The sequence below is a fragment of the Motacilla alba genome, chromosome 3 (genome assembly GCF_015832195.1).
Source record: "Motacilla alba alba isolate MOTALB_02 chromosome 3, Motacilla_alba_V1.0_pri, whole genome shotgun sequence".
Lineage (NCBI taxonomy): Eukaryota > Metazoa > Chordata > Aves > Passeriformes > Motacillidae > Motacilla > Motacilla alba.
The window spans coordinates 74,219,597-74,243,948 of record NC_052018.1 but is presented as its reverse complement, the minus strand read 5'-3'; the positions used below and the strand labels follow the sequence as shown (position 1 = coordinate 74,243,948).

At 38.6% G+C, this 24,352-nt stretch overlaps 1 protein-coding gene across 1 annotated transcript; it reads left to right on the top strand.

Annotated features, from left to right (window-relative positions):
• The first annotated feature begins 618 nt into the window (after window positions 1–618).
• Window positions 619–15,422, top strand: LOC119699634 (centromere protein J-like). The gene is made up of 6 exons (XM_038133425.1): window positions 619–733; window positions 11,083–11,197; window positions 11,630–11,736; window positions 13,981–14,121; window positions 14,821–14,905; window positions 15,274–15,422. The coding sequence occupies exons 1-6, from the start codon at window positions 728–730 to the stop codon at window positions 15,330–15,332; spliced, it is 513 nt and encodes a 170-aa protein (XP_037989353.1). The 5' UTR covers window positions 619–727; the 3' UTR covers window positions 15,333–15,422.
• Window positions 15,423–24,352: the final 8,930 nt, after the last annotated feature.

Below are 24,352 nucleotides of genomic sequence, written 5' to 3'. Positions count from 1 at the left end.
GTGCATTTCCAGATCAGTCGTGTCTTCAGCCATTGAGTTCAAAGCCAAATCTCTTCTGAACACCCACATTTAACTCTTGGAGCATGTTTACCTGTGGAAAGTCCCATTTCATTCAGGTCCATGGCTAATCTGACTTATAGTAATGACTGGGCAGATGAAAGTACAGCCCAGCCCCCAGTTTTGCATGATTGCAGGGCTTCACAGATACACTGGCAGGTAACAAGCTGTGCCTTCTACAGGTCTGCCCTAATTTAGCTATCTGAATACAAAACATGCTTAAAAGCCTCTAAGTTCACGATCATTACATAGTCAAAAATTTTAATTAGAATTCTTTCCGGCTGCTAAATAAAACAAATTTTGCAGGTGGATGCATACAGGAGTGTAATCAGGGAGGAGGTACCTTAATTTTGACAAGTGCTGATAGCTGCTTGCCACTCCCATCAGTATCAGCTTATGAGGAACACGCCCAAGGCCTCCAAAGATCATGCCCAAGAAGGTACATTTGAAGACAGTCCTTCATTACAGTCTCATATGCCAATTTCATACTCTTTGTTTATTTTGTGAACAGAACATGAATAGACCAGCTTGAGACTGTCAGGAGCCAGGAGTTGACTCACTCTTGGAATACAATAGAGATCAAGCTCACTTACTGCAGAAAGAAAAAATTGCCTAGAGCAAGTTCAAAAGAACAGCTAGAGTCACTGGAGAACATGTGAAATCAGAAGAAATGCAAGTAAGTTAGCTGTCTTCTGTAGTATAAATATGCAGTTCTTATAAATTAATATTCTTCCATACAATTATCCTGCGGTTCTGCCTATATCTTTCCATTTTCTACACATGGCAAATTATTGATGCCACTTCTTTAGGATGGTTAGATATACAGTGAAGATTTTAATTTTAATAATATATTGCTTTGGCTTGTGTTTTAACTGTGCATTCCTTTCTTTTGTATAAGAAAAAAAATTAGGTTGTGCCTACCATTTTTAAAGGATGTTAAAATATTCCTATGTTCATCATACTTCCTTGTACTGATTTGCTCAGCTGAGCTGACTCTTGAAAAATTTCCAACTCCTGAATAGTGAACTTTCCTGCTTGTAAATATTATGACTCATTGTGCCACGTGCAACACAGTTAATGGCCATCATTCTTACTCCTGTGCTGAATTTTTTTTTTCTGTAAACTGTCCTGATCTTTGGCTTTGAGGTATTTTTATGATATCTAGCCCTGTGTCTAACAATCTAACCTGCCTAGTCCCATCCTGAAGTCATTTATTATGTTTTGTTGGGTTTGTTTTTTTTTTTTAATTCCTTTAGGGGATTTAGAAAATCCTTAAAGATTTTATTTCAGACTTCTTCGTGATAAAATCATCTCTGATTATCTGTGGCCATTATCCCTATTAAAAACAGCTAGACATAATATGACTTGAGGGGCAATTTTCTAAAACAATCACTGATAAACAGAGGAAAAAATGGTAAGCCATGTGAAGCTAATAACAGAGATGGGGCAGCTGAAACACATATTTTTACAAAATAAAAGAATAAGCAATGGTAAAGCTCAGAAATGTCTGGAACAATGTTCTCCTGCAAAAGGATGTCTAAACCTGATATATTTGACAGCAAACTGACACTTGAAATTACTTTCATGATCAAAAAAGTTTCAGTACAATTAAAAACTGGCAACATAGTACTTCGTTCAACATTTCTATACTTTATTTTTCATTTGTACATTTTTGAGATAGATATTTTGGACCATACATACAGTGAATGTTTTTTCTCCTTATGTTGCATATTTGTCTGCAAGTTGCATTTTCAACAGAAAATGTTTCAGTGAGGCCGTTTTAGTATTTTGATTTTAAATATTTTGAATGTACTCTCTGCACAATATTTTAAAATATCAGTTTTCTTTTCACCTGGGTTTAGAAAAAAGAAAATAGAATTTTTGCCAGGGAATAGTTGTGTTTCTTGACTATGCCTAGCTCTAGAGATGGAATTTGATAGAATTGTTTTAATTTTTTGTTCCCACTTGAAATACATAATGTGCACAAGTTCAAAAATTTAATTTTCCACAAAACAAAACCAAAATATTTTGGGGTTATTTATCTCTCTAATTCCCAACTTCAGAAGTCTGCTGCTTCTAGGAAATGGCTGGATGTGCCAAATTTAGAGGTGGCAGCTCACAGCTAAGAAAGGAATGTGATCAGGAAACAAATGGGCAGATACGCAAGTGAAGGCAAAGTAGGAGAGGGTTGCATTTGGCAATTGGTTGACTACAGAGCAAACTGTACATTTCTAGCTCAACTCCACCAGTATTCTCTTTGCACTGTCCAGCATTAGTGCCCTGAAGGAAAAGGACTCAGTGTTTGCACCAGCATGGGTGAAGGAAGACGGGAGAAAGCAAAAATACAGGAGATGGAAGCATATGGAAATGTCATCTCCAAATTTCATTACTTTCATTTTTCAATTCAGTTGAAAATTATGTCTTTGTAATCCCCTGCTGTTTGTGCGAAGAATCTAACTATTCCTGTGCCCCTTTAATCACATGAAGATCTGATTACCTGACATTCTTGTCATTAAAATCTACCTTGCATTCTAGTCTTTTCTTAAAGACATTGACATTTAATGCTGACTATTTGCATGATTAGTTTGAATTTCATTGTTTTCTTCAACATGGACTTGTCTCTGCTCATTTTGTAACAATTGGTTTGTTTTAAATGTAGGAGTTTGCAAAGTAGTGTTTTTTTCTTTTTCTTTTTTTTTTTTTTTTTTGTTTGGCAGGGGGAGTTTCTTTGGTGAAATAATTTCAAATGTGATTGTTTTTATTGCATACCTTAATACTGTAGACCTTTAAGCAGAACAAAAAGCTCCATGCTTGCTTCTGGATATGTAAGGTGGGCATGCCAAGTTCAGAGCAGGCAATGACACGGCACACTTCCATTTTTTCACTGATAGATATTAAAACAGCAGATTGCTGGACTGCAGGAGGTGTTTGAGAGAACTGAGTCCTACTGGTGTGCTGCCTGCAGCAAACTGAGAGACCAGGTTGAGTTGCTGACCAGACAGAATATGGAGCTTCGAGATGAGCTCGGAGTTTTAGAACATCAGAGATGGAAAGCAGAAAAAAACCCCAAAGCTATAACTTTCATGGACAGAAAATCAGAGACCCTGGTACTGGAAGATGCTTAATATTGTTTGAAAAATTCAGTAGTTTTTCTTTGGACCTGTCATGTGTGAATACTGTACCTCCACTCTTGCTTAGCCTGAAGGTAGGAAAGTCAGCTCTACAGTGAGCCGTGTTAAAATACACTCTTTGTGTGGCCCTCTTCCACCTAGCCTTTTTATCCAGGAGGTGTGCCGCTTTGCCAGGTGATTCCTTACTAGGAAGGAAGTCTAGGTAAATAATTTACTTAATTAAAACCTAAATTAAAGCATTTGAAAAGCCTCCTGAAAAAAATTATTTTCTTCATATATATATATAGTGCTTTTTAGCTTTTGATAAAACACCTCTTCAACCTGGAAAAAAATATGGTTGGACCTTCTATTAAATCTTAGTTCTTTTTATATGCTGTAAACTTTGTGGAAGGTAACACCATCAGTGGCCTGACTTACAGAGGCACAAGTGGGATTCTTGAACAGGAGCTACACTGGCATGAAACAGGAAGGATAAACAGGGTGGAAAATAAAGCTGGCTAATGTAAATGTCTTTACTAAGTTCTGGAAATCAAAATTATTTATTCATAGGTTTGCAGATTATCTTGTAATTTTTTATTAAATATTCCACTTGTTTAATGTACTTGTAGGGTTTTACTTGCTCCATTAGTATATAACTGAGTAACTTCTTGTAAGGGAGTTAAAGGAAATTAAGGTTACTCACTTTTTACTCAGGAGAGAGCAAGTCTTGGGGAAATTAAATGGTTCAGATTAGAATTCAAACAACCCTGAAATTTGGGTTGAGTGGATCATTTCATTTCCTTGTGTGTATTCAAGGGAGAAAAATACATGCTTTGAGGGATCCGTTTCATCCTATGTGTCAAGGAAACTGGAAAAAATAATTATCTCCTAGGTGGTATAGTCTGAGGAGATGAACCCTACACTTCTGCAGAATGGCCGAACCTAGAAGAAAATGAAATGGAGTCATTTTCTCTCAGGCATTTCTCTAATTTTCAAATCTAATTTCTAGTAAGGTATCTTCCAAAAATTGTTAGAAGCACCAACAAACCTGTCCTTTGCTTTATTGTAGTGAAGAGATTTTGTGTCTTTTTTTTTATTTGATTGTAATGTACTCGTTAATGAAATTTTTCATCTAGCACTTATATTTCATTGGAAATGTAGCTTGAAGTTAAATTTTACTCTATTTTTACTTTTCCCAAACCTACCTGCTCTTATGACTCATTGTTTTATAGATTGTGAAGGTCAGAAAAAAAAAGAAGATTAGTCAGAGGGACAAAATCAAAATACAAAAAAAATCCAATAAAAACAATGATAAGAAAAAGCTAAGTAACTTCTGCTGTTGGCCAGATTTCTGTTTTATTTCTACTGCTTTGCTGATATAAAACTACTACTCAAGACTCTGAATATTTTTGTTGTGTGAAAGTAATTTTAGGATACTTTATATGAAGATGCTAGGATGGTACCTACAAAGTTTTTGTCTGATAGTGGGGACTTTCAGACCCTAGCAGAACAGCATGTGGAATTTCATTTATTGTGCTTAAATATCATAATTTTTATGAAAAGAAAATTGCTTTAAATTTGAGTTAGACAACTTTAAGACTGTTTGATACCACTAGGTGTGACTTGACTTAAAATTACATATTCATAACTAATTCTCCAGTATGTTTCAGAAGCTATTCTGTGAGGGACAGCATCTTCATCTACACCAGAAGAAAGTTCATGGAGAGATAATCACAAGAGCCATATCATCTCTCACGTGGAAGACATCTTTGCAAAAACACCTACTTAGAGATGGGAATAATAAAGTATGCATTCCTATTACCAGTAGTCACTTTTCCAGAGTTTCAAATACATACTTAAGAGAAAGTTCTTTGGAATCAAAATTTCCCCAAATGAAAGTGTGTATAAACATGATCATATTTTCTTGCTTGTGCATAAATATGAATTTATGAATTGGAGATTTTCTTCTGGTTTTGCAGTAGTTGGAGAAAAAACATTTTCCCCTCTCTTTTCTAGACCTAGCTGAATTGTGTGTTGCTTTCAAAGAGTTTTCCAAACTTGTTGCGGCTGCTATTCCACAGGCTGTTTTTACAGGGAATGCCCTTGCCTTGGCAAACCATAAATCTAGTATTTTGCCATTCAAGGCTTTACTTGCCCACATGTAACAGTGTCCTTCTCCCAGTTCAACTCAGTGGGAAAACCACTCTGATTTTTACAAGTTGTGACAAGGTAGCTCAGTATGTCAAGTGAGGTGCTTATTTCTGGCTGGTGTGTCCATGACTGCTCCTCCACAGCCAGCTTACCACATTTCTAACGCATCTCAATGTTTAGAATTTAGATATCTAAATATCTATGCTTTTCTTTCTCTTGGCTTTGTATTTCTTGCTTCATATTATGGGCACCTTGGATATTACAAGTCCCCTTCCTTACTTTTGATCAGATTTGGTTGAAATCTATGCTTTGTTCAAGTGTACAGTCTCTCTGAAATTCATCTTCTCTACTGGAAACTATTCCTTTGGCTAAAGGAAAACCTAGATTAGCCAACACACTGTGCTCTCTGCCTGTATAGAGACTGAAATAAAATGTAAAAAATATCAGATGAGAAGGGAGGCAATTGCTCCACTATAGTGACTGTGTTTGAAAGTCGTTAGACAGTAAATTCAGCAAATTCTATACGGTTCCAGATATGAAAAGAGATATTGATAATTTCCTCCTATGGCACACAGCCACAGGCAATAAAAATTGTGACTTCAGCAACAGTTTTGAGAAGGGGGAAGTTGAGGACAGCAGACTTTTGGGCTCACTGCTATCTGGGTTTTCACCATCCAACCAGGACTGGATCCAGTCCAACTGGAATTCAGCACAAGCATGAGCTAGACTGGTGGGCATAGTGCCCAGATGTCCTGAGTGAACTCTAAAATGTTTGACTGAGACACATGCTCTTTATCTGATCTGATGGCACAGAAAGACTTTACAGTGAAAAGAGGTGGCTGCCAATTGTTTGACTCTAGAATTGAAGTCTCAGGTAAATGGAACATTAAACAGAAGCTCAAAATCCATGTGATAGCAATAGATCTGCACACAGTGACTCACTTCCATTTTCTTTGCATTTGAGCTCTTTTGCTAGCAGGTGGATGCTTTCCCTCACAGATCCTGTGAATATGGAAATTCTGAATTTTGGATATAGATTTAAAAAACTATCATACTGCTTCTATCCAAAATTGAGAAACTGAGCATAGGAACACATCTAAGTGAATGGGATAACCTTGAGCACCAGAAGGGTTGTCAGGCATTGGAATGGGCTGAACAGAGAAGTGGTGGAATCACCATCCTTGGCACTGTTCAAAAAATGTGTGGATCAGGCACTTTGGGACATGGTTTAGTGGTGGACTCGATAGTTCTGTGTCAATGGTTGGTACTGATAATCTAAGTGTCTTTTGCAACCTAAAATTTTTTACAGTTTTAGGGTTGGAAGAAGACATGCATGTCTTCTATAATATATGTAGGTTAAAGTTAGCTTGGACTGCTGAGTTTAATCAGCTGTAACCAAGAACAAATTGCCATGACTTTTTTTTTGTCAAATCTAATAGAATTTGAGGATATGCACATGGGTGAGCAAGTCTGAATAATGATCAATTTGTATCTTTGTTAAAGATACAAAATTTTTTTTGTAGACATGATTTTATGAAGTAAAAGAAAAAAACATAACCAAGAGATGGTCCACATCTCTGAAAAATATGTATTCTGGTTACCTATAAAACTCTGAAGTATGACCTCTATTTGTGCTGTAACATGACCTAGCAGGTGAGGAAATGTCCAATTCAAGTTGTGCTTTAGTGAGGCAAGAAAAATGTCCATTTTAACTGCACATCATTAGTGATTCTTTCAGACTATGAAAGAATGAACAGATGGGCCAAAATAGTTATTATTTATTAATTACTAACCCTTACTAACATGGATACTCTGAAAACAACTTGACTTCTGAATGCAGCTCACTCGCTAGGACAAGTTGCCTGTTTCCTGCCCAACATGCATCTCTGGATAGATCCTCATTATTTCTGTGAAAAAAAGATGAATTTATTTGCCTGGGATACAGAATTTATTTGCAGGGTTGGAAGTGGGAGGAGGGGAGGGGAATTCCACTAGAAGGTATACTGATAGCATTTCTTAATGTTTCAGCCAAGATCAAATATGCTTACTTCCAATATTAGATGGATTTTGCTGTCTAATTTTCCAAGGGGTTTTGATGACCTTTGAGCATGTTATTTCTTTGCCTATGAACATTCTTCTGACAAATTACTAACCCTCAAGTAGGGAAGGTCTGTGAATATGTGAAAAGACTTTCATAGCATTTGAACTTCACTGCTTCATCCATGAGTACTTGTTGCTTTTTCTCAAATTTTTGATTTGTTAGAGGGAATGTGAACCCTACATGACAGAAACTGTGATATTTGAAGGTAATAAGAGATCCTTATTTTAGGGAATTGGCAAGTGAGAGATTTCTGGGACAATTTGATGAAGAACTGTAGGTATTAACAGCTGGGAGGCAAAAGCTTATTAGAAAATGTAACTGATTATTGTTGAGCATGAAGATCCAGGGGACCATATTTTTAGAATGCCTGTGATTTAGCTGGACACTCAGTAGCAATACCTCCTCCTGTTCTCCACTGCCTTCCTGATAGCATAGATCTGTAGGACTAGAGGAATTTCAAGAGTACCTGCTTTTGCCAAGAGCAGGATCAGTGTCACTGATGGCAATTCAAGCAGTGTTTCACTAGTTCCCTGAAGAAGATGCAGAATAAACTGCCTATATGTTCGTTTACGAAGTTGAGTTTCATTACTAAACTACACCTCTTTTGTTGTCCCCAGCTGATCAGGTGATTTTTTTTTTTTATGTTTTCTGTGAAGACTGGGAAAAAAACCTATCTACCGTGTGCATGTTGGGACACTGCTTCTTCCTCTAACCCTGTAGCCCCTTTGCATCAAGGGTCTGTATTTACTGGTCATCCATATCTTACCAATCTGAAAAAACTGAGATAATTTGATGGCTTTGTTTATGAAAGTGATGGAATTGAAAAAATCTTTATCAAGAACCCAGTCATGTGTGATTAGTCCAAATGCATAGTCTTTGAGTTTCTTTAAAAGTGCGGAGCAAAGTTGTAGTGGTTGCCTGGGATACAGTGATGGCTCTGAATTTTCAAATGGTCTCTTAGACTGACATTCCTCTGAATGAAAACAGAGACTGCATATGATTCATGTAAGCCTGTCTGGGTTCCTTTGACATTATTGCTTTAAAAATAGGTATGCTAGTGTATGCAATGCATAAAAATGAAATCTGACTATTACAATGCCTTGTGTAACAAGAACTGTTCTGCATGGATGCTCCTTCAGCTGAATTGGCTGATACATCTCATCATGTTCATGGAAACAGTGCTACTTTCTCTGACTACATCTAGCCATAATGTATCTTCTATTTACAAGTCTTATGTAAGGTTTTTAAAAGCTTGAATTGCAACATTCTTTCTATAATAAACCACAAGGAAAACGAATGCTGCCACATGTCTGTGTCTCACCGAAGCTGATGAATATTTGAGCTGCTGTGGCCCTATTGGCACTATCTGAAGATGGTGAGCCAGCTGGCTCAAAACTAACCAGGCAACAAGAAAAGAGTTCATCTCTGCCTGATTCTACTCATAATTTATAATTATTTTATTTATTTTTAACAATAAATTCTATTGGTTTATGTACTTTCTAGCAACCTTGTCTGAAAGAGGTAATCAGTTGCCTTTCTCTTGCTGAAAACTGTTTTATGCTTGGAGGAAAAATTTTGCCTTTTAAAATCCTACAGTTTTCTGGTGTTGCAATAGGATTGCTTTCTTGGCTTCTTCCATGTAAGCATACATTAAATTGTAATGCCATTTATAGATATAAATAAGGCATTACCAACTACAGCAGCAGCACATACCCTACGTTTCACTGATTACACGGAGAAAATTTTACAGCTATCAAACATTGACCATTGTTATCAGAGAAGGAGCAGTACAGTCTTCCTGTCCATGCCTTGCTAGTCCCATGTCCCTTGATCAATAGCTCAGGGACTTGAGTAAATTAAGCTGATGGCAAACATATTCTTTCAATAGCTTATAAGCATCTTCTCAAGCATCCACTCTTCAGTGTGCGTGACATTTCAAAATCAGAGTTATTGGTGCCATTTCCAACTTTTTTTGGATTGTTTCTTTGTTTCTTACCATCATGGTACTTGGGAGCTGCAAACACCTGAGAGTCATTGTGTAAATCTTGTAAATCCCAAGTGTCTCATGGTGGTCATGCAGGAATATTTTATGTTTTCTTTGTGCTCTGCTCTAAGGTCTGCATGAAAAATTAGGGAAGTGCTTTTGCGTCTCCTTTATCCTTCCAGTCTGAATAACTGCTGTAGTTTGGTTGAAAAATTTTGCATCTCATTTCCCTTCTGTGGTTCACATATCCCTTAGGGTCCTACAAGTCTTGTGTCAGCCTTGATTGATGGAGATGTATGAAAGAACATAGAAAGGTTGGACATGCAGCTAATAAAAATGAACTGTTGTGCAATATATTTTACTGGACTCAGCTCAGTTGTGATGACCTAGAGAGAGCTGGCAGGGTGGTGGGACTGAGGGATGAGCCTTTCAGCAGCTGCTGGCCTCACACTCTGCCCCTTGGATTAGACTTGACTTGCATTTTTGCCCAAGCACAGAGAAATATGGGAATCAAAACAAGACTCCAAATGCAGAATTATGTATAAAATGCGTATGTGTGCTTGAGTGTGTCTTTGTGGATACACCCACACACACAATTAAACATTTTCCTAAAGTTTGAACCACTTAATGATGCACTCATTGTAGGAGAATTTTTTAATGCTATTTGAAGATGTTTATATTAACTTAAACAAATGTATTTTAGGGCATAAATAGCTCTGTGTAAAAAGATGATCCCTTGAGATTAATGGCCAAGGAACATCAAGAAGAGGGAATATCTAACTGTTTCAGAAGCACAACACCAGCTGGCAGAAGGACCCTTCATCAGGGAAGACTGACACCTTTTGAACCGGGCAAAGTAAGCCAGCCGCAAGGTCTGTTTAAACTGCCTTTGTTTTATTTTTATGCTATCCTTCAGAATCTGTATTGCGATCCTGATCCCCACATGGCTGCTGCCTGGCCTTCTTTCCCTGGCACTGCAGATTTTTTGTCAGTAATTATCCAAGAGGCTGTTCATACATTGAGCTATTTAGACACTTGCAGGCAGAGTGCGAGTGTATGCTTTGAAGCCTACTGCCATTGTCTCAGAAAAACTTCAGGGTTGATTACATGCACCAAGAATTGGGGCACTGCATGGGCCAGTGGCTCCCTGCGAGGCCAGGGGGTTGGAGAACCAGGGGCAGCTCATGGAGTCCAGCAGGGCTCTGGCTATCCCACAGCCCCAGCCAGGGAGGAGGGCACGCTGGGTGTGGAAGGAAGGGTCGGACCAAAATCCCAACTGTCAAAGCCCATAGTGATGAGACAGATGTGGAGGCATGACAGGAGGTCATCCCATGGGTCAGGACTGGGATTTGGATTAGTGAGGTGTGTGGCCAGGCACAGACATTACTGCAGGGCAATCCACCATGGAGCAAATGAAGCACAGTTCCCAAGAGAAGGGATGGGGGAACAGGGGGGATCTTGGCCCTGTCTGAGGCTTCTTCCAGCTCTTCCATCCTCCTTTATTTCTCTGCAAGAGTCTGAATCAAGCTTAGACACCTGTACAATATCTACACACAGATGGCTAAGCTCCCAGGAAGGAGAAGTGTATGGCACGCTCTTGCCATATGACTCCCATACTGATAGCTCCCATACTGAAGTGAAGCATGACTGTAAGCCAGGGCCTCTCCATTCTCCTTCAGATTGTACATCAGCCCTCTCCTACTGGAAGAAGATATAATGGTAGGAAGTCACCTGGAGCTGTCTCACATCTGAATGGTTGCTTTAAGGAGCCCAGCTCACATTCCTGTGTAAAAGGTAAGATCTGTGGAAACCTCCTGCCTGCTTAAAGTGGTCTGCAAATGACTCGGAGAAACTGGTCCCCAACTCTTGACTCATAGACAATGTGAGTCACTAAAACACATCTATGATTCTTAGAAGTATTTTCAAATTCATATTTTACAAGAGAGGGAAAGCAGATTGTGCTGCCACCTACTTACTCACTAACTTTGTTGTCCCAGAGGTTCAGGAAGTGGGAGAATGGATGTGAACGGCATTTCATTTTGGTCCAGGACAAAGCACCTTTGGGAGGATGGACAAGCTGTTAGCAAACATTATCAGTGTAAGAAGCAATATATTGCAAGACTCTGAAAGCTAGCATCTTTAAAAAGCCTGAGATAGGTGTGGAAATGTTATTCAGCAATTTTCATGTGCTTTCAATGATCCCTTTTTCTTTGATTTTTCTTACAGGGACACCTTTGCCCATTTCATATAGTTCAGAAGACACTTTCCTCTCACATAACTGCAGGAAAGACACTTGCAGCTTTGCACCCTGCAAGAACAAAGAAGAAACAGAGGTATTTTGCCATGTAACTCTATAAAATAGAGTTACAGTGAGTCTGTGGTATTAGTTTTCATAAACAGCTTGCTAACTCCCATTTATTTGGCAACGATACTCTCCTGGCTTTATTTTTTTTGCCTTTACTCCTTATGTAATTGCAGTCTTAAAAACAATATTGCAATGGCTTCAAATAATAGGCTAGAGTCCTTTGTTAATATAGTTCTGCACAGCTGTTGAACATTAATAGATTTATGTTGTTAGTAAATATTTTAATTTTGTCTCAGGAAGAAGAAGAAGGAAAGAAGAAAAAGACAGGAAAAAAGACAGGAAAAGACAGGAAAAAAAGACAGGAAAATGCTTAAAAAGACAGGAAAATTGCAAAGAGCTCAGAGTAAAGTGGCTTTTGTGACCACACACAAGAGAAATGGCATAACTGCATATGACAACAAAGTATCTACAGGCAGTTCTCCTGCTTTTCTGGATGATGAAGCAAAGGTTTGACCTGCTTTAAATTCCAGTTCTTACATGAGCAGCAACTGTCTTCTTTCCATCTGTGAGGAGAAACAAAACACACTAAGAAAAAGAAAGTATTCTGTTCCCACTTCTGATGCTATGCAGCAAACACAGATTTAGAGATGGATCTGGCAACTTTAAGCGTGGTGTTTACAGTTATTTAGTGAAGCATATCATTGCCCTGTGGGGAGCAGTTCTCCCTATTCCTTCAGATCCCATAATTCAAAATTTACCACATCTTTAAACTGTAATTAACATCAGCTCGTAAATGCCCTGGACACTGTGTGCCAGATGTCACTTGACTTAAGGCTCTTTTACACTGCCAGACTGCAAAGAGCACTTATGGTAATGGTGAACTGGAATTGTAACATCCAGAATAGCCCTTACATAGCACCACCTAACAGCTAAGAGCCATGTAATTTGTTTTGGAAGAGTGACTCTAGCTAATACAAATACCTTTCTTTGTAAATCAGTAACCCAACACTCAGAGATAGTTCTGCTCTCTGTTCCTGTGTTTATTCTCTCAATTTTGTACAGCATAATTTTGCCAGAATGCACTTTCATTACCTCATTTTTGGACTTCTGCTTTGCAAATGGAAGAAAACTGGAATTAATGTGCAACATTTCTAGTTAAAAATCATTTTAAAAAATCATTGGAAATACAAGGTAATACCAGAAAGAAGGGAATCTTTCCTCTGTGTGGGAAAATAAATAATTTTTTTGCAAAATTGTTTTAAGTTAGTGAACATATTTTTAAAACATAGGTGTTTATATAACACTGACTTGGAGGTTTTCATAATATAACCCACAAAATCAATATTATCTAGAAGGTCAAAGTTGCATCAATAAAGGAGAAAGCACAGGGAGGAGGTGCAGGAAAAAATAGAGTATCATGATGGAAAGGTAAGAGGAAATAGCTTTTTTTTTTTTGGTTGGAAGATATTCCCTTTTTTGTGAAAATTCTGATTCAATTGGAACGGTATGGCAAAGCTGTAGTGCATCTTCTGGTTGCCTTCTTCTTTGAATGTTATCAAAAGAGTTATACCATGGTATTTGTTATATCCTGAACAGAAACAACTGCTATAATAACACCAAGCAAAATTATTAACCAGAGGCTATGCTGGGTATGGAGTCTTCTCTGACTACAAAAAGTGTCCTTTTTGAAGAGCATATTAATGACATTATTGCCTGCTGTTGATAAGAAGTCTGAAGCAAATTTTTAGGGCTGTGCATGCAGCCAAAATTAATTCTGCAGTATTGAAGGTCCATATAGGGTTCCTTGGAAAGAAATTATTCCTAACCTACCATGTCAGCAATCTGCATTAATTCATCAAGTTCAATAATTTTAATTAACACAGTCCAGAACCAGGCATCTCTCAAGTGATGTGTGGAAGATGTACAAGCACATATGAAATGAGTCTTGTCAACACTTCACTAAAGTTGGTCAAGAAACCTGTCTTCCCTATTGCCACAGGAGTGTGCATCTTATTGTGCTTAACATTAAAACTAAGTGGTGGGGTGAGAACTTGGAATATGTACTACAAGTAAGTTCATCTTGTGAAAAGAAAATTTCTTTTGGTCTCTTTTACAGACAAATGAGGCAAAATAATGCCTGTTCTGCAGAGATAACCTTTGAAATACAAAAATGTAGCATGACTTCCTTCAAAATTCAATTTAATTGGAAAGCAGGGCAGTGCTGCTCATTTCCTTTGACTTCATCTACATTGGATGCTCTGTGTGTTTGAAGGTAGAAGAGGAGCTTTCTGATGGACACCGAATCCTCACTTTCTACAATGGTACTAAAAAGGATATTGATGCTGATGAAAGGATGACAACGATCAGCCTTTCCAATGGAAATGTAAAGAAGATCATGCCAGATCAGAGGGTGGTGGGTAACTTTTAATTTTCTTCAAAGATAAATTGATTAACTGATTTTCCAGCAAGGTTCTATAATTTATCTATATCTATCAATTCTGAGAGTAACTGATGAGGAAGGGTGTTGGTTTAACAGCCCCGAGCAGTGAAACTGCTTCACATACAGAGACAGAAGTGGAAAGGCATGAAGGTAACAGTCAAAGAAGGAACAAATATATAGGTGGTCAAGCAGGAGACTGAACAAAGGCAAGGGGCATGGGCAGCCATCTGAAGCAAGGACTGGTTTTTATACATTTCCATACATCATTTGTAGAGTAGGTAGCATGGAGGTTTCTTCCATGTCAGCATTATGCAAATAAAAATAGCTAATAACAATGTGGACTAAAGTGGAAATTAGTGAGGCCTTTGCAGCACTGGGATTTTTAAAAATTAATAGTTCAAGGGTGAGAGCATAGAGGTGGGAGGATGACTTTCATGTGCACACTGTTCTGCACACTATAGAGGTGAAAGTATCATCATCTGGACACAACCATGAGGGTGAATGAGAGGAAGGAACAGCAACGTGAACATAGCTAGTTTTATGGATGACAGATGCAGAATATGACCTTGAAATGACTTTCTAAAGATGGCTTACTTGTAAGCACATTGTTATGGTTGAATCTGCTTATGCAAATATTGTGAATATGCTGCTATCATCTCACTCTCCTTCCAGATTTATTATTATGCAGATGCACAGACAACTCATACTGCTTATCCAGATGGCCTGGAGGTGTTGCAATTCCCTAATAATCAGATAGGTATGCAAGACCTCATAATGTGAACTGTATGTGCAGATTTATTTCTATTATGAAAGTGTAGTTTGAATTCTGACTCCAGCAGATTGGGTGTTTTCTTGCCATTTCACATTGTCTTTGTATTTCACTTTCAGTGTATTCCATCACTTCACTTCTCCGTTTCCTCCTACAAAGCAAATATAATAATGGAATGTAAATGTAGTTCTTCCAATTCTGATTATCTGATTATGTGATTCTTTAATTTCTTTTACCAGTATTGTAGATATAATTTACATCCTCACTACAATATCCAAAAAAAAATCCTGACCTAGCTTTGTGTAAGGCAACCTGAAAGAACACTAGATAGACTTTTTACATCTTCTTTTCTGCAGAAAAACATTATCCTGATGGCACACCAGAAATTGTGTTCCCAGATCACATAGAGAAATGACTCTACAGTGATGGACTGAAGGAAACTTTTTTCCCAGATGGCACAGTAGTAAAAGTAGAAAAGAAAGTCCTGTGTAAGTAACACGGACCACACTTTAGTCCCAGGTACAGCAACACTAACATTTAGAACTGTTGCTGCATTTTGAATAGCTGGGAAATTTCCAGATGAAGGGGAAAAGTATTTGGAAGATAACCCTTGTTATCTAACCGGGGTTTTGCAAGAATGCGGCACTGAAAATTCGCTTCCACCTAGAATGATAGGTGACGAGTCACCACTGGCAAAATGACTATGAATATTCCTCATTTAGTTCCATGTAACTTTGCACTGGCCAGAGTAGCTGGGAGATCACCAGTTGTCAGTGTTAGCAATGTGGGTACTAAAGGACTCAGGATGAGGGCTCCTGAGCTCTATTCCCAGGTGTTTGGCTCTCCCTCTAATATCGGGCAAGGACTGAGATTGTCTCGGTTACAGCATGGTGTAACCATGCCATTGAAACCAGGGCTGTGGATTTGATCCTTGAAGGGGCTATTCACTTAAGAACTGGACATGAGAGTCCTTGTGGGTCTCTTCCTAGTCATATTCTGTGAATCTGTACTGTCTCTCTATTCCTCCATGCAAAATGAGAAAAACAGCTTTGGGACTCTTACACGTCTCTTCGGAGGAAGAGAAAGGATCCTGATGTAAAATGGATTTTCTGCCTGCAAAATGCCCTGAGATCCCTGCATGAAGTCATGTAAAATTTGGATCTCACCATCCATTAGCTATTATATTATGTATTGAAGTCTTTTTGTGAGACCAGATTTCTAATGCCGTTCCATGTAAATCCTGAGGTTTTCCATTTGCCATTATTTTCCTATTTCATTGAGTTATGTTTGACAGCTTTGTGAGACAGATTAATAAAAGACAGTGTTTTCTCATCACTTCATTCATTGCTACTTCTTTCAGGAATAGAGATAAGCTAGTGGTATTCAGTGATGGCCAAAGGGAGATTCACACTGTGCAGTTCAGGAGGAGGGAGTAGCTGGATGGCACTGTGAAAACTGCAACAGCAGACAGGAAACCAAGTAGTCCTCTGGACAACTCTGAATCAAAGATGAGGAGGGTAATCTCATCCTAGATAATCACCTCCATGCAGATGGCTGCACTGTACCTATGTAGCTCAAGGCCTTTTCTTGGTAGGTGAGAACTGTTAGGAAGATCTAACCTGTGAAAATGAACGGGTGGATCTGTAGGGCTGAAAATACTTTGGCTCAGCAACTGCTGCTTAGATTGGAATAACGTTACCTGCATGAAATGAAGACTGAAGGAGATGCAGTCACGCCTTTTTTGTGTATTCAACATTAAAACAAATACCCACAGTAATTCTCACCAAAGTGTTTCTTTCATGGTATCGATCACACTTTCTCTAGTTTCTCTGCGAATTTGGTGTGAAGTGACCACAATTAAGAACTATGTTATAAGAACCCCAAATATCCAGTTCAGTGCTGCCTTATGCTGACTAAAATAAATCTACATAGGGTATTTATTTCCTGAGTTAATAATCAAAAAATGTGTGGTAGTGATTAATGTTTTCAGTTTGTTTGGATTCTTTGGAGCAGAATTTCCCAGCATGTATCAAGGCTTTTCACGAGCTGGACATTAGACCAAAACCTGAGCCGGAGTGGAGAGAACAGTCACAGCTCTGGATTTTCCTTCCAACCAAAGTTATTCAAAAATTATATTATCATAATCTAAAAACTCTGCCTCATGCATTTGAAAATAAAATGTAATGTTTTTTCCATCCTAGTGATTATTCTGGATCAAAGATCTGGATCTTCTGAATCTTTCTTCTCCCTCCAGCAGTCTTTCCTCTGTGTTGCTTTGTCTTTGAAATAACCTTTCTCACTATTGCTTTTATTGTTCCAGTAGTGCAAAAATATTTCTGGTCAGTGAATCTCTCCATCTGTAAGGTTATTTGGATGGCACTTGATACTTAGAAGGATTAATAATTTATCAGGTGCTGCTTTCAACTGCCTTCCCCACAGACTGCCTGTCAGAAAACCATAGAATAATTTGTGTTGGAAAGGATCTTGAAGATCATCCAGTTCCAACTCCTCCTGCCATGGGTAGGGACACTTTCCACTAGACCAGCTTGCTCAAAGCCCCATCCAACCTGGCCTTCAACACTTCCAGTGAAGTGAATTTTTCCAAATCACTGAAACTCTTCTCTTGTAGAGCTCAGCTCATTACCTGCCCACTCACTGAGATACCAAATTATCTCCTTGTACCCTTCAAATTCCTGTAGGAACAAAAACGCTCTCATAGCATGCTGCTTTAGCTTTTTCTCACACCTAAGTGCTAAAATTGCAACATTATGGAATTGTTCCCTCTTTTCTGTTCCCAGAGGCACAGACATTCAACAAATCACCATTCAAATTGCAGAGCATCTTTCAAAGTAAGAGCAAAAAGCATTGCTGATATTGATCATACACATACTTCAATTCATCAATTTAATTATGAAGCTGTGATCAGTTTAATATCAGCTGGCATGATGATAAAATTGTGTTGTTTTCCCTTAACTGCTTCATAGCAATTCTGCTTTCAACTACTGAAATAGTTAATATATTTTATTTGTTTTGTAAAAGAAAACTCTAAAGTAAAATCAAGATATCATTCTTTTCCATATGTTTCACTAAGAATTTCAGTTTGTGCTACCTTATGCTGACCAAAACAGATCTATGTTGATTTTTTTCCTCAGTTAAGCATCACAAAAAAGTGAATGTTGCTAGTGTTTTCAGTTTGGCTGAGAAACTAGATATGATACCAATGTTCTATAAAGGACCATTGTTTTTATTTCCAAGAATTCCTCTAACAAAAGGTCCCTGTTCTTCAGTTAAAATGCTGACATTGTTTTTGTTTCTGTAGTAAATCAGAAAACAGATTTTGCTCACAGCTTTTAGCCTTAAACCACTGTTTACTATTCAATAACCTGTTACTGAATCATTGAATCCTTTGGATAAGTAATCCGTCTTAACTGTAAACTAAATAAGGAATAATTTTGTTATCATGATGCTTGCTCCTTTCTTCATTCATTAAGCACTCTTGACTCTACTTGCAGGAAACATTTTGGAGTAATTTAGCCCTGCGCAATGTGTGACACCTGGGGAATATGTGCAAGGCAGTCCCTAGAGCTGTGCACAAGGGTGACCCTACTGAAGATTTTGGAGCACTTTTTGCCGACCTGTGTCCGACCATTGTTTTACCGAGACACGTTTTTTCAGGTGTTATTTTATAGTATAATAATAAATGGATTTTTGACATAATGGGCACACATTTGGTTTGGAAACAAGGAGGCAGGACCGCATAAATGACAATCTCTGTCAGGTATGTTATAACTGAGAGTCCTTCACAGATGAGTTCTGACACATCCCATTTTGTTTTTCACAGGCTGATTCTCACACCCTCTCTCCTCCACCTTCCACTTGCCTCAGTTAACCAGAAGCATGGCTCTACCATTTATAGTTCATAGCTGTAGGAACAAAAATAACCCAAAAATAATCCAAGTTAAGTGTGACTGCATATTGTGCTTAAACTGTAGCAACACAAATAGCTACTTCTCAATGTTTTTTTTTGTCCTGGAGGATTTACAATGAAATTTTCATGAATCCTTCAGGGAGATGGAACACATTTGGGAATAACCACTTTTGTCTTTTCACAGGTTTTCCTGGCATTAGCAAAAACATGCTACAGCCACTATTTGGCCTCAGTATTTTTCACATTTAGAATATGCTGTGACTTGCAAACAAAGCTAGTTCCATTCAGAAAGCCAGGGGTGTGGGCCTCTGGTCCTTATCAGAGGAAATATCGATGTGGTTAGCTCATAGTTGCAGAAATCAGGTGTAGGTAACCACCAACTGAGCTGGGCAGACTTGTGTGGAGAATGCCCAGCCTCCTGGGATTTGTTTATTTTTAGCTTCACCTTTTGCTTGGAAGGGTATTTTTGGAATGCTATTTTTTCCTGCATCTAGGAAGTCAGTGTTTTTCTTGGAAGTGCTCTGGCAGTTTTCTTAGTTAGGACAGCCACCTTAGGAATCAATCCTCTTGCAGCCTGCAGGGCAGATTGTGGAGAAGAAACAGAAGTACATTTGGCCCCTTTTTCATAAGCAAGTAAGCCAGGCACTCTCACCAGCTTTGCTCCAGGACACATGCCTTCTGCCAGCCTTCATCCCAGCTACTTGGTTTGGCCTGTAAGTGTCAATCTGCCTGTAGTTCAGCAGTTCAGCAATACTGTGGAGAAGCTTTCTTCCCACAGCATCATCCACGGAACAGCCTAAACACAGGGCTGGATTTTAGTTGAGTTCTAAAAGCCAGGGTTTGAATTTGTCATAAGCATTCTCATGGAAATGGAACTCCTACAGCTTCAAGATATCTCTTGTATCATAGTTACCTGTCTTCACTTCCATCTTACTTTAAGGTTACTTTCTTTGTACTGCATTACTAACTGCGCATTAGTACTACACTCAGTATGTAGTATTAACTCAGTATTAACCTCTCTTGGTTAAGATCTTAAAGCCCAATGAAAAACCAACAGTAGAGAGTAGGAAAATGCCTATTAATTCCAAAGCTCTTTTCCTCCTCTGACATGTGCTGATTTAACCCACTGATAATCTGCTATTCCACTGATGAGCTCCTCTCCAACTCCTGAGGAGCAGGGCGCCTTCTTGTCTCGTCACTTCCCTCTCAAGGCAATAATGTTCCATAGAAGTATACATGGATTCTAAATGAAATACCATTTCCCACTGTCTACAGTGGTGGTGAGTGATGGACCTCACCTATTTTTATGAGTAGGAAATGCATTTTGAATTACATTGCACAGAGCAATTCTCATACAGACAGTTCATGAAATGTGCTCCTCCCTACCCAGCTAGTTCAACATACACAAGACTCAAACTAAAGACCTGTCTAACTGGCTGGTAGCATAGAGGAAAAACACCAAAGGATCTGTAGATTTTTTTCTCTCGGTTTCATTTTTCTTGAAACCTATAGTGGTGAAACCCTACAGTATAATTGTCCCTGAAGATTAGACTCCATTTTTGGGGCAGAGAGTGTGTTAGATGCGAGAAAAGTGTTTGATCTGAGGACCATTCTGACAAAACATTAATATATGAACCCTCACCTTCTCTCAGAAAGTAGCAAGCAAAAAAATACAAAGTGAATTGTCTGTAAGCTAGACAAGACCATTTCACATCCTGTTATTGTAGTAGCACCCTTGATTTTTCTTTTCAGGTTGAGTTTTAGACTCCAGAATTAATAACCTCTGCCTTCCAAACAACTACAGGAAAAAAGGGAAAAAGTCACACCTGGGTATACTGTCTTGAGCAATGTGCAGTTGAGTTGAGAAAGGACACTTTTCTGTGGAAAAAAAGCCCATTTATTGGAATGGAAAACTTTTTTCCCAGAGAACTAATGTAATCTTTTGATAGCTTTAATTTAACTTTAATTTTCTTGTTTTGAAAATTTCAGAATATCCTCTTCTCATTTTTAAGAGACAATGGTTCAGGAAGACTTTTTTAAAAATGCCAATTTAGTTTTAAAACTAAAAGCTCAAATGTGAAATGAAATGCTTTGCCATTGTTAAAATATAAATTAGCATAATTCAAAAGTTTCACAAGTCACAAAATAGTTCAGGATTCTCATCACTTTTAAAAAATCTTTCGGGTAGGAAAAATATGTTTATCTCTCCTCTCTCACATTTGTGGCTCTTTCTTATGATGTACCTATGTCATAGCTGTCCAATGTATAGAAAAGTGTCCAGGAAGGTTTTTCAGGAAGCCTGGAAAGCAGGGAAGTGAGGTTAGAAGCACATGATTGCCACAGGACTTTCTTTCCTGTGAATCCTTTGCCCTGTAGTGTGTGGGTTAAAAGTAGTCCTGGACCATCTTACATTCTGTAGTGAGGGAATTGTTGTCTAAAAATAGAAGGGATTTGAAGCAAGCTTTAGTCCAGGGTGTGAGGAATAAGGCTCCTATTGGAAAGAGACTTTAGGCATCGTTAATGGCTGACTATGGCCAAAAATTTGAGCTTCTGTAAACAATGACTTTCCATATAGCAAAATAATATGTAATTCTATATTCCAGTATTAATATGTATATGAATATATTTAGTGATGTTCTACAATTAGACCTGCAGTAACCTTCCATCTCAGGTTTAAACTGGTGTTGGAAGGGAGGCAGCAAGATCTAAACTGCCCTGGGATTATTCCTGAGGATCCCCTTATAGATAAGAGACACTCTGAAGTTGAAATATCCTTAGTGAGAGCTTTCCTTGAGTGAGGGGTTTATAGGCAACAGGAGATAAACATGGTAAGCAGTTACTGAAGTATGGTTGTGATGTAATAGGACTTACACAAAGTACCATGAAGGAGAAAGTAGCCTTGCTGTGTCTGTTGCAGTCAGTCATTCTTTTCAGCCCCAGAAATCTGGGGACTTGCTGCTGAGTTTGCATACAAACCTAATGTAATGATCCCAGAAAATGATGGTTATTTTTGCTTCCACTATCTTTCCTGGGAATTCTTTGCTTTGTCTGCTTATTAAACAGCACTATGTCACATGCTAAATAAGAAATGAGCAACAAACAACAAGCAAACAACAACCAACCAACCAGAAAACAAAAGAGACAGACCAAAAACTCAACATACCAAACTAAACAAGATTTACAGTAGCTGGTTCGAATCCTGGGGCAAAGATTATTAAATTAAGAAAAAAAAAATGTAGTTGGATGCAGCCATGGTAAGAATTTGGATGAGTCACCTTACAGACTGCAGTTAGCTTTGTCTTTTCTGCACTGCTCAACAATGCTATTAGCAGTGCTTCTGCTATTGAACATGCAGCCAGTGTGTGGTAAACTGTGCCATCACAGTCTCCACTAGGTAATCATAAATTAAGCTGTTGATAATGTCTGAACAATGAAGCTTTCTTTGGTGGTATGTTCATATCAGCTTATATTAATGAACTTCTTTCATACTTCTGGCATTCAGGGAATGAAATTAAACTTCAACATTCAGGGAATGCCAGCTTACAGGAAATTGGCTTACCAAACCTAGATATAACAAATGTCTGCTTCAATTTCCCAGATAATTAAATGCCAAGAAAAGAAAACAAACCACTTTAACTAACAAAGAGCACCTATCCACTTTTGAGAAAGTCGTATTACATATAAGCAGAAGATCGTGAAGTGCAATTATGAAGCACTGACTCTAGGACTAGGCATTGGTCTAAATGAATTAAGATAAATTTCACTCACTTCACTGTGTATAAATGCGTGCTCACTTCACTGTGTATAAATGTGTGGAATCACAGAACCAGAATGATTCTGGTTCTATGATCAGGTTGGAAGGAACCTTAAAGACCATCCAGTTCCAACCTCTCTGCCAAGGGCAGGGACACCTCCCGCTAGCCCAAGTTGCTCAATGCCCCATCCAACCTGGCCTTCCCCATGAGGAGAGCAGGATGCCATTCTCTGTGACACCATGGAACACAGAGCATTCAGTAGATAAACATCAACAGGCTTATTACCCATTGCCTGACTTAGAGGTCTGGAGGGTTTCAGGCACATTACTGGGGAGGGACTCATTAGGCTACCCACTACCCCTTCAAACCCCAAAGCTAGCGTCCTTTGAGGCAGCTACATGCGCTCTTGTTAACCTCACACACTCAGAGTTGGACTGACAAAAGTTATTGTTTCACTGAAAAATGAATACTGTTGTTGCGGGTGAGGTAAGAGCTTGTCTGGCTGTGAAACATGTGGTGAAGCAGGGTGAGTCTGCCTGCACCCTGCTGCTGGTTGAGACCTCAGCACAGACAGACCTGTGCTATTTGCTGCCTGCTAGACTGAAGCAGGGCTTGTGGAGTCTTTCTTGGCCATGAGAGAGCAGATGTCTCATGCCACAGCAACCTCAACTATAATTTATTTTCTTGCATTTCAGTGAATATATGTTGCTAGCTAAATTTTCTCCTGCGCCGATTCTATGTCAGTGATACTGAGGTCCTCAACAAGGTCAGAACACCTTTTTCCTGCTTCTTTGCCCAAAACTTTTATTGCTGAGCATGGCTTATGGCATGGGATACCCCTTTCATCACTCTGTCTCAGCTGTCCTGGTTTTGCCACCTCCCAACTTCTTGGGCACCTGCAACCTACTCACTGAGGGCGAAGAGTGGAGAAAAAGAGAAAACCTGGATGTTCAGCAAACACTACTCAGCAATAGCCAAAACACTGGTATGTTATCAACACTGTTTTAATTATAAAAATCTGAAACACAGCACCATATGGGCTGCTACAAAGAAAATTAACTCCATCCCAACCAGACCCGGTACAGAAGTAAAAAGAGAAACTACATTTATTTTTAAAAAAAAAAAAGCTGTAGAGTGCCTAGGGTCATCTTTCTGTTCTGAGGTTATAGAGCATCTCATGTAGCAGGATCCTGACTTCTGTATTGGGTTGTTACAAATAAAAAAGTTATTACATTTACACAGATGAGTTTTCCATCATGATGTTGACCTCAGAAGTCCTCTTTGCTTCACTTGCCATTGAACATCACTTTGTAAAAGAGAATCAGAGGAGGATTCAGAGATGCAATGAAACATGATGCTGCGTTTCTTTATGAGAGTGAAGCAGTGTGGGGTGAAAATCAGCAGCAGCTTCGAATATCCATCTGTGCATGCTGGGCAGATAGGAGACTGTCAGGATTCTTCAGCCACAATAGTTTTACCATTTGTATTTCCAACAGAGAGATCAACAGCATGCCTTTGGGCTGACAGAGCAAAGGTGCAAGAGAAAGCTGCACATGTGAGGGAGCCCACCTGTCACCTTCTCTTCTGCAGTACATAATGAATTTTACTTTATTGTATGAGATCTGGGAAAAAGCTCATCATGTGAAAAGCCATGAATCAACACAAGTGAAGTCTGAAGGGGAGTCCAGATGGTTGGGAACAAGAAATATAAGAAAGACAACAAAGCAGTATGAAGTCTGTTGCTGTTTAAAA

Bases quoted from the DNA above. Each gene is read 5' to 3' on its own strand.
- LOC119699634 (XM_038133425.1), top strand. The intron at 11,198-11,629 runs GTAAGATCTGTG...TTTTTCTTACAG, and splicing joins CTCACATTCCTGTGTAAAAG to GGACACCTTTGCCCATTTCA. The intron at 14,906-15,273 runs GTATGCAAGACC...TCTTTTCTGCAG, and splicing joins ATTCCCTAATAATCAGATAG to AAAAACATTATCCTGATGGC.